Source organism: Thermothelomyces thermophilus, chromosome 3, assembly GCF_000226095.1.
Source record: "Thermothelomyces thermophilus ATCC 42464 chromosome 3, complete sequence".
Classification (NCBI taxonomy): domain Eukaryota; kingdom Fungi; phylum Ascomycota; class Sordariomycetes; order Sordariales; family Chaetomiaceae; genus Thermothelomyces; species Thermothelomyces thermophilus.
Genome location: NC_016474.1, coordinates 2,141,221 through 2,151,599, shown reverse-complemented (window position 1 = coordinate 2,151,599; position 10,379 = coordinate 2,141,221). Strand labels below are relative to the sequence as shown.

The following is a 10,379-nucleotide window of genomic DNA, read 5'->3' as shown; positions in this document are numbered from 1 at the left end:
CGTACTTATCGTAGTTCGGGCTCATTCATTAGATCTTAATAGAGTTACTATTACCATTATATCTAACTATTTAGGTATCTACTTAAGCAGAGGGATATAGTCACTTACCTAGGTAAATAGTCTCCTATAGCGTTCGAACGCTCGCGATTGGTAACAAGATTATAGATTCGAACCGGTAGTAGGTACCACTTACTATAGCTTGGTAGCTATAATTAGTATAGCTTAGAGAGGCTGTAAAGGTACGACATTATAGCGGTATTCGCGCTGTAGGCGGCACTCCTAGACCAACTGTTACGGTCTATAGAAGTAGGTGATAAAAGCGTTGATTGTTCTAAGTGCCAGAGGTACTTAGAGATGCTATCTAAATATATGTTAACACCCTGGCTCGTTATCCCTGTTAGTAGGTTAGTCAGATCTGACCTACAGACAGCCACATGCTGTAACACCTCTCATATACAAGACATAGCCGACCAAGCCGAGACGCCCCTGGTAGCTAAAGCTAGGACCTTCAGCCAAGGCACCGTCGGTATCATTCCTGGTTCTTATACAGCTAAACTATTCCCGGGTATTAATCCGGTCGCCAGAAGTAAACCCCCAAAGGAGCTAGACCTCTACTGGGAGCCGCTGAAACGCCAAAAGCTAAATACAGTCAAGATACTCTTGACTCTTCATCTTCCCTTGCCCTCTATCATGGCAGAACCATAGAGCCACGTGAACTCCAAGGTAGACACCTAGCCTCCATTAAAATATTGTCTTCCTGTTTCTTGCGGTTTCTGGAGAAGAGAGGGCTCGATCTCTTGGCAGAACTTCATCTGCCGTCTCTGGAGGTTGAAGACTCGGTTGCAGAGCTTATAGTGCCTCAGCAGCGAAGGCTGTACATTTCGGAGAGACTAAAATCAACATCGACTGGCGCTCTATCAGACATGGGGCAATTTTCACTCACCCGAATGATGGCCACCCATTTGCTTTCCTCCCGACTCTCCCGCTTCATGAGCTTGACGTCGTTGGGCCGTCTTCTCAGTGGCTTCCACTTGCACTCTGCCATCGGTCTAGCCACATCCCGCTCATTACAGAGAACATACAGCTAGTCGGCCTCGTTCATGGTGGGTTGCCGCGACTTGAGTTCTTCATAGAGGACCTCGGCCTCCTCGACGGCGTCTCGGGGATGGTAGATTGTCGCAAGGTCCCTCAAGAGCCTGTCCCGAACGGCGTCACGGTTGAATAAAGGGTTCGAATAAGCCTCCAAAGAATCGATAACTTCGCTTTCAGTGCAATTCCAGTCCATGTTGTACAACTTCATATTGACGCTGCCAAATTCCGTGATGTTGACGACGCCAAATCTGAACTGAGGGTGCTGGGGGTCGTTGGCCGAAACGTCAACGCCTGTTTGCATCAGACGGTACCTGGCAAGGATCTTGATCTATTGAGCGGTTAGGTTAACTGACAAATCGGCACCTTCGTGGAAAGGTGTGTCGAAGATGTTGGGTCAAGTACCTTCCCATGAAAATCGATTCGCGAAGCATTGTCGCCATCCAGGAACTCCCAGAAACATTTCTCGTTGACCTCTTTCTCCAGGAGTTTGTCCAGCTCGCGCACGGTCGGGCCGTTGGCGGGGTTTCGAAACCAGCGCTCGAGCTTGTCTATGCGTTCTTCGAGAGCAGGGGGAAGCCCATCTCTACCCTCATCGTAAGGAACATAAACGTAACCCCCCTTAGTGTCCCGCATAAGACATCCAGGCCCCGCCGAGGGAAGGGAGTCCTGGCCCCAGCACATGGCGACGATCTGTGCCGCGAGCTCCCGGCCGGGGATCTTTTTCTGCTTGGTCTTCCACCGGGTAACGCGCTGCGAAATGGACTCTTCTATGAGCCGCTGTAGCGTAAGCTGAACGTTTTCTCCGTCAACCTTGAACAGGCTTTCCATGGCGTATGGCTGCAGAGTGCTAAGTGGTAAAGATAAAGAAGGTAAGCAATGGCATGGGAGAAGGAGAGCGGGGCGAAGAGAATAGACGGGACTCGGAATCTATGCAATGCGAAGAGAGTCTTGAAGAACCTTGATGGAAGGCGCGAAGGATAACAGCCGGGAATGGCAAGCCGGGCCCGCAAATTGAAGAGGGTAATTAGCCATTGCCAGATTGTGGGCCTGCGTGCGTTTATTTGGATGTTTTTAAAGCTTCTGTTGGCGATGACTGTTGGTATTGCAAGTTGACGAGAGGGAGAAGTGCAGCGTGGAGCAACTGATAAACACTCAAAGTAACAGCAGGATGTACGAAGTAGTGCAGTGCCCACTCAACGATCGTGACCCACGTGGTTGAGACATGGTTAAGGGGCAAACCGGCCTCCTGGTAAGCGTAGAAGAAGGGAACAGGAACGTAAAGGCTATAACGAGTCTTGTGGTGATGGTGGGTAGAACGAACTCGGGTGTCCCAATGCGACGAGGCGGCGATGCGCATCCCCAGCAAGCCAACTTTGAATCATTCAACCTTAGTCGTTCTGGAGTCGGCCCATGATGCTAGTTTCTATAGCTTTGTCAACTTCAAGTGACAAAAGCCCGCCACATGCCTATACGCCCAACCGGCGCTCTATGACCATAAGCTAATATTATACAATTTCCACAGGAGGAGAGATACCCTGCGCTATGCATACCCGCCCTTTCACCCCCGTGCCGAGTTTCGTACACGTCAGTCCTCAACGGGACATTTAGACACAAAACAGCTTTGTGAAAGAGAGCTGCCCCCTGTAGATTACAAAATGAGATGTGATGGCGAAAAAAGCTCCACAAACAGTGCGGACAGGCATAGAAGACCCGGCCACAAGTTTAGAGTGTTGCGAGAGGTTCCACATGGGTATTCTTAGAACTCTGGAAGAGGGTCCTTCTGGCAATCTACGTGATGCCTAGTTAGTGTCATGAAGCGCATAAGCAAAGGAGGAGGACCTACCGCCCAGCAACCGGCCACAGTGGCCACAATCCCACCTGAGATGGCCATCTGCCGAAGCCCCCTTGTGCTCTTAAACAGCATACCGCTGAGCGCGCCGGCCACGATGGTGTTGGCGGCGTCGTTCTTTCCCCTCAGGTATCCAATGTATGAGTTGATGCAGTTGTAGCAGATGGCGACCACGCCAGCCGAGTTTCCCAAGAACGGGCCTCTCCGCGTGACCGAGTTGAGAACCGAGTTCAACCGAAGCCTTGGCGGCTCGCCGACTGACTTCCGCAACCCTTCCTGCAAGCCCCATGCACCTCCTATCGTCAGACCAGCCAGGTATGTTGTTCCGGTACCGTAGCAGAGATCATCCGTAAAACCGCGTGAGGGCAATGCCGACTGCGAGCCTGGCAAGTCTGAGAGCGCCGAATCTTCAAGCGTGAGGTATTCAAGCGTATCCTTGTTCAAGCCCGCGAGAGGGTGTAGTGATGAGGGGTCGGCAAAGGAAGAAGTGCCAAGAAATGATTCCACACCCTGGGCGGAGGTAGGATCAAAGGTAGCAGTTGGCTGGTAGGTGGAGGTGGAGGTATGGTGCTCCGGCGCGGCGGGCGCGGCGGGCGCGCTTGATGACGAGGTTTGCGACGAGGACTTGCGTCCAGTCAGGGCATCCCAGATTGACATGTTGGGCGAGGATATAGAAGGCGATCAACTGGGAGGTATTACCAAGCTCGGAGCTGGAATCGGGAGGGCTGGGTGTTGCTGTGAGATGGAGCCGGCAACGCCTTGTTCGCCCAAGTATCGTTCGTCAGTGATGTCGGGTGGGAGGACTATGCCAGGCTCGCGACTGCGACCGATAAGGAATCAAAAAAATTTACGGAACTGGCCCTGGTCCGTGCGTTGAGCTGAATGACTCCACAACTGAGCACTTCCATTCTTGGCATATGTCTGTCTTGGAAATTCGCATACAGGATGTAAATAAAGTCCAGGTACGGGCGGGTTATTTTGAAGTGTAGGATGCTCTCCGTTTCTGCGGTGCTTAGATTGGCGTTTGGCCTTGTGTTGTTCGCCGCAACTCGTGACAGTCTGAGAAGTTGATCTTGTAGCCTGTACTAACCTGATACGGCTCGAGGTGAGCACGGTGTGTCTGTGACTTTTCAAGGTGACGCCTGCCAGAACCGGTACGTACCCCATACATTCCCAAAATTTCTCCTTCGCTCTTGCCTAGCGGTTCGGGTCTGCCCAAGCACGTCTAATCTAGGCATGAATGACTGAACTCTGACCCAAGTGAGATTGTGACCCCAGTCACTAATCCGTACTTGCTTGCGGTCCTTCTCTTCGTGTTGCCCGCAGACCCTTCGCCTGGAGCCGAACTACCAACGTCCGACCCCTCCCAACGCCGGGATCACAAAACATGCAGGGGCCTCAAAAAGCTACCCCGACCAGATCAGGGGACCCTCTTGCAGAGATCGACCCTGAAGTCTTTGAGAATGCAAACACCATTAGCAGATGGTTGTTGGGTCAGGCAGAAGAATCCCGTCCACAGTAGGTCTCCCGAAGCATTTAAACAAAGACTTCTTCCATGAAACTAAGACGCAGCAGGTTGGCCCAGGCGATTTTTGGGAAACTTCTTCAAGAGGCGTCTCAGTCGAGGCAATACCACGGCAATGGTCACGCTTGTGTCAAGCTCTGCAGCTTTGTTCAGCAGTGCGCCAAGTCGAGCGACGAGGCACTGAAGCGATGGGCTTTTACCGAATCTTTGTCCAAAGAGCTCTTTCACTTCTACCTCGAATGGTACGAACACGACCCTCACCGAGCCCTGCGGCTGGTGTTGGATGTGCTCGTGGTGTCATCAGCTTCCAACCCATGCCCTGAAACTGGAAGGGTTGTGAAGGGCCACATCTTGGAGACCCTCATCTCGATCATCGCTCGCAAGTCCACGCAGCAGTTGACCAAGTCTGGCCTACAGTGTCTTGACCACTTTATGAACAAGCGCGTGCTCAAGCTAGCTGACATCGCTGCCGAGTATAAAAAGGTCGAACCGGTAGTGGCAAGTTTGCCCAACCTATCACTATGGAGATCTTTTGCCTTTCATCTATTTTCCTGCATGGAACTCACTTACGCTTGCCCTCTGGCCGGAAAATGTCTTGTCCATCTATTCCGAGGCCTGATCACAACATCGCTGGACGGGGATGCCGCGGAGCCAGTGGGCTTCACCCTGGGTGTTTGGCGACAATGGCTTCAGGACGCCTTGGCACGCAACCCAGAAATACTGGAAGATATTAAGAACTATGTGCTTGCTCCGATGTTCAAAACGGAAAGAGATGCATCTCTTAGGCTCCTTGAGGTCTTCAATCGAAGTCAGCCTTTGACTACTCTTGGAGGCGACTTAATCGACCAGGGACTCCTACTTCAATTGGCTGCTCTTGAGCTTGGGAAGAAGAATGGCATGGTCGAGGAACCAAGTAAGTCAATCGGTCTATTGAACGGTTGCGATACTGATCACATTCCACAGGCAAGAGCAGCGATGTTTCACCATCAGCGGCGAACAGGGTGGTACTCCAAGAGACTCTTCTCGACAGGCTGCTAGCGTATCCTTCAGTCTCTGTCAGGTCCAGCGCCTTCTCGCTGCTAGTATCATCACAGGCTACGACAAAGCCGTTCTCGGAAGCTGCTTTCGACCTTTTGAAGAAGCATCTGGCGGCGTTTCATATGGATTACGATGCCAAAGTCCGCAACGAGGTGCTCGGCCATACTAAAAATCTCATCAAGAGGGCAAAAAACGTCATCACCGTCGCGCAAAGAAGTCTTGTTGCTCATAAATCTGCTGGAGATGGGAAACACCCGCCGCCCAAGAAGAAGTTTGGCCCCGAGGTTGCGCTCAAAGATGCTTCCGAAGCAAAAGAGGTCCTTGACCGTCATGAAGAATTCCTCCGCTGGTACATGATGTTCTTAAGGAACGAGCTTCTACCCACAACGTCGTATCAGCGGCACATCACCGCTATTAAAGCGGCACTCTTGCTTCTCAAGGTGGGAAAACACGCGGGGGATACTGACGACACAGTCGACAAGGACATCGCACAAGGAATATCGTCTGACTCCACCTGGATTCGCCTTCTCCTCGACCTCCTGCTTGACCCATTCGACGATGTTAGGGATGGTGCTGCAGCAATTCTGGCCTTGCTTCCGTCGGGCACCGCGGGATCTGGCATAGCCAGTTCTGAGAGCTTCCTCAAAATCTTGAGAGTTTTCTGCGCCCGAGCCAGCGCTCTGGCTGACAGGACCGGACGAGCAGATCACGGTGATGGAGCTGCTCGTTCTCAAGGTCTTCTTTGCAGTTGGATAAACAAACCAGATCTACAGATTGCTCTTCTCTCGGAGATCCTTGAACGTCTTGAGGCCAAAATATCAAAGGCGGAGGATGACTTGGGCCACGCAGCTATCGAAAGCCCAGTACACGCGGACTTTGCCGCGATCAGGTTTGTTACAGTTTCCATACACCCAAGCTGCTTCTATACTCTCTCAGGCCTAGACACTGACAGGTTTCAGCTATGTCTGGCAGGTCATAGCCAAACAGACTTTCAACGACAAGCAATTGGAGCTCATTCACCATCTGCAGCGCCGTGTCTTTTTCTGCGCGCAGCAGATATGGTTTGTAGTAAAGCACGTCCTCTGCGATGATTCTCCAGAAGGTCATTTGCCTGAGGAGTTCGAGGACATTGAAGGGCTGGATACCAAAGATCTCTTAAGTTATAGCTTCCGGGCAGTTCACGAGTCTAGGTATGACCGTGCCCTCCGACTGCCACTGACTCAACTAATATGGCTCAAGCAACCTCTTGCGGCTTTTGGTGGGAACACTCAGGCTGAAAAACACAGCTGGCGCGCCCTTACCCCCAATCGATGTATTCAGAGAGACGGGATATTTGGCCTTTGAGCAACTCGCAAGCTTACGCCATCGCGGGGCCTTCTCGACCGTCTCTTATACCTTCTCAACCTGTTGTCAACTTACCCAGCAGCTCAGAGAGGTATACCCAGAGATCGACGAAGCAGAAAACCTGCTTCGTGAATGGTACCAGGTAAGACGAGCAATTTATGTTTCCGTTGTGCCCACGCTAACATCATCAGGGGGCGATCGGCTGTATTATGACCCAGGCCTCGACGACTCGTCGATCGGCCGGTATTCCATCCCTCATCGCAGCGGTTTTGACGGCAAATGCGGCATCACCGTCCTTCGATGAGGTTTACGGAACCCTTGAAAAGATCGGCAGGAAGCCCGTTCGAGTTTCCCAGACCGACGGCTCAAACTTGCCTCAAGTGCATGCTCTCAACTCGCTGCGGGAAATCTTCAGGAGCTCGCTCTTGAGCAGGAAGGCCGAGGGCTACCTGGCTCGGACCCTTCATCTGGCAGCGACCAGCTTAAGATCCGAGGTGTAAGCTCCAGAAAGGCCCTCGTTTGAGACACTTGCTAATCTCAAATAGTTGGGCCATACGAAACTGCGGTCTTCTTCTCCTGAGAAGTCTCATCGACTGCCTTCTTGGCACTGGTGAAAGTAAGGCCGCCATCGAGTCCGGCTGGGACGGCCATTCAGTCCGCATCTCCTACAATAAATATCCAACGTTGCCAGGAGTTATCCTCAACCTTCTGCGCTCGGCGGACAAGACACTCGATCAAGCATCACAGTCTGGCGCTGCTGAGGCAGTGTTCCCAGCACTAGACATTATCCGCCGTGCAGGGCCTCCTGAGGAGCACCGTTTAGAGTTACGGAAACACATCGAGGGGTATCTTGGTAGCAGCCTTTGGCACGTGCGAGAAATTGCCGCCAGGACACTGTGCTCTTTTTTGCTGCAAGAAGACTGGGCTCGAGAAATCGGAAGGCTTCTCGAAGAATCAGGGGGTGCAACGAATCGGCTCCATGGTACCCTTTTGACGGCAAAATTTGTTATTGAACGGAAGGTTGACCTAGGGGTGGATCTTAACTCGGGTAAGTGTTGGCAACCTACTTCACATGCAACAAGCCCGTCACTAAGTATTGAAACACGAAAAGATTCGGCGTCGGTCCAAGCTCTGTTGCAGCACTTGTCCGACAACCAGGAGGCTTTTACTCACTGCCCAGAGCTCCAAGCGGTGCATCTTGAAATCCTCAACCTTCTCTCAAGTTTCGGTTTCCATTCGCAGGTTGCGAAGGTCACTCAGCTCCCGAGAAGTGCAAAACGACACGGGTCGTCATCTGCGTTGTTGGACCTTCATACGTCGTTGAAGGTGGTGCATGATACGGCGGCATCAAGAGATGTGGAGGGTCTCCGAACGCATTTCCTCACGACACTCGGTAGCGACGTTAATACAGCAAGCAGGATGCTGGAAGCCATTCCGGAGGCATGGAAACCAGTGGAGAGTGTTACGACCAGCAGAGCACTTTGTGAGTTGTATCTGGAAGCCTGCACTGTCTCCTCGGCACCTGAAATTCGGGCTCAGGCACTCACAAACCTTGGCTTATTGATGGATGGCATTCTCAACCGTGGGGAAGTGGCAGGGTTGCCGAGTATCGAACAACTTGATAGGCTCTGGAGCCAGCTTCAAAAAGGAGAAATCAGCCCTGCCTTGTCATGCGCTGCTATCCAGACAAGTGGCACAATTATGGCTGCGTTGGTGTCCCAGGGCACGGGCAACACCCTGGATAGGGTGCGAAGGCTAAGGAGTTGGGGAGATATGCTCAGCGAGAGCTTGGATGTTGACAACGTAAGGAAACAGCTGATCTCGAACTATTTCCATCGTATCTTTACTGACAAGCCGTGAATACAGCCGTTTGACATAAGATACGCAGCAGCGTCTGCACTCAAGTCCTTCTTTGCTGGAACCAGAATCCATAGCTGGGACACACAGTATCTCCCGTGTTTCTCAGCACTCTACGACAGTCTGATCGACGACGACGAAGAAGTCCGGGAAACCGCTGCCGTCGCTGCCTCTGCCATCATGGGCACGCCCGCTATCGCCCCGACAGCTGCTGACAGTCTCGTCCCGTGGTTGCTGCGTCAGTTCAAAGAGTCGACAGAATTCCAGTCGCGCGTGATCTGCAGGATGGTTGGCCAGCCGTATACAGACGACGAGCACCTCCAGCTAGTCCCCGCTGAGGACCAGCTGCACACGGCCATGGACTTTGACGACTCGCTGTTCGCGGCCGAGGAGCAGAACCTGTTCATCGACGAGGTGCGGGAGACAGCCCGGTGGCGGGGGGCGTTTGTTGAGATGCTGCGGCTTGCTGGCGGAAGCAGTGATGGTCCACTAGGTTGCCTGAAGACATGGGTTGAATCTGGGCTCAAGTGCCTCATCGGGATCACGAGGACGGAGAAGGACGACGGCCCACTTGGGTGGACGTCGGATCAGCATGTGTTTGCTGTCTGCGCCCGCATCCTGCTCTGCGCTGTGGCGATTACCGAGGCTGCCGAGAAGCCTGGTGAAGCCGTCATGGATCTACTGACTGAGTTGAGGGAGGTGGGAGGACAAACGAGGTTTCACGGAGCATTGTTGGAGATGGCAAGATCTTGAGTGGAGGCTTAGAGATACACGTCCACCCCCTTTTCCCGAGGACAACGTGCTCTTTGCCATTGCTCATTGCCACTTTTGTCGCCCCACTTCCCAGGTTGCGGGAGCGCGCTCACGTTGGACAAGTCTTGGTGTCGCCTTGAACCCTGGGAGTATCGAATGATGCAGGTTACTTGGATCCTACACGCACATTGGACAGCTGCATGTATCGACTGGTGACGCTTGCCCTTGAAATTCGCTTAGCTCAAGCTGTGCAGCAGGCTTCCCGCCAACATGCAGTTGTGCAATGCAGGTTCTTCCTGCAGTTGTTGGCCTGCAAGCGCAACCTTCTCCACAGAGGTCAAGTGTCTTTTAGAGGCAGCCCAGGCCGGCTTAAACCATGTGGAACCAGAAGGTTATCCCGAGACAAAACTGCTCAATATCTCTGGTGTTTTTTTTTTTTTTTTTTTTTTTCCTTTTTGCCGACACTAACCCAGCCTGCTCGGTTTTGGGTCTTCGTGAAAAAGTTTTTAAAGGGAAAACCCTTGAATGTGGCGTTGCCGGCTACGTGGCAGCGACATTAAGGCAAGGATTCCACTACACTGCACTACTGTGTACCTACAACATGGACTAGGGCGGCCCGATGAACGGCGGTTCGGCTGCCTCCGAGCGCCCCACTGGGCGACCGTTGCCGGCCGCACAGCCCTGCCCCGCCGGGCTCCACGGCCAAACCTCTTCACCTCGGGACCGCAGGTCCGTTTTTTTGGTTCTCTTTGCCAGCAAACCGCAAACTACCTACTTGCGTAGTGGAACATCGGGCGCATGATCTGGGTATGTCGACCGATGCATGTTTCAGCTTCGTTTGTCTTCTCGCGCCGTTGGTAGACGAGAGAGTTGAAGCCTGGCGGTGACGTCAGCCCTGTTAGGCCCTTGACGCAGCTCCGA

The 10,379-nt window shown here is 52.7% G+C and overlaps 3 protein-coding genes across 3 annotated transcripts; 1 reads left to right on the top strand and 2 right to left on the bottom strand.

Annotated features, from left to right (window-relative positions):
• Positions 1-731: 731 nt before the first annotated feature.
• Positions 732-1,920, bottom strand: MYCTH_2118258 (uncharacterized protein; the record flags this gene model as incomplete). Its single annotated transcript, XM_003662967.1, has 4 exons — positions 732-872; positions 944-1,084; positions 1,139-1,294; positions 1,495-1,920. 4 exons carry the CDS (start codon positions 1,918-1,920, stop codon positions 732-734), a joined length of 864 nt encoding a protein of 287 aa, XP_003663015.1.
• A 614-nt stretch (positions 1,921-2,534) lies between these two features.
• On the bottom strand, positions 2,535-3,705 carry MYCTH_2079864 (uncharacterized protein). The gene is made up of 2 exons (XM_003662966.1): positions 2,936-3,705; positions 2,535-2,880 (listed from the first exon to the last, which is right to left on the bottom strand). The coding sequence occupies exons 1-2, from the start codon at positions 3,596-3,598 to the stop codon at positions 2,815-2,817; spliced, it is 729 nt and encodes a 242-aa protein (XP_003663014.1). The 5' UTR covers positions 3,599-3,705; the 3' UTR covers positions 2,535-2,814.
• A 791-nt stretch (positions 3,706-4,496) lies between these two features.
• Positions 4,497-9,458, top strand: MYCTH_48976 (uncharacterized protein; the record flags this gene model as incomplete). Its single annotated transcript, XM_003662965.1, has 9 exons — positions 4,497-4,968; positions 5,080-5,379; positions 5,430-6,393; positions 6,464-6,694; positions 6,744-6,990; positions 7,040-7,344; positions 7,394-7,896; positions 7,960-8,651; positions 8,715-9,458. The coding sequence occupies 9 exons, from the start codon at positions 4,497-4,499 to the stop codon at positions 9,456-9,458; spliced, it is 4,458 nt and encodes a 1,485-aa protein (XP_003663013.1).
• Between the last annotated feature and the right edge of the window lie 921 nt (positions 9,459-10,379).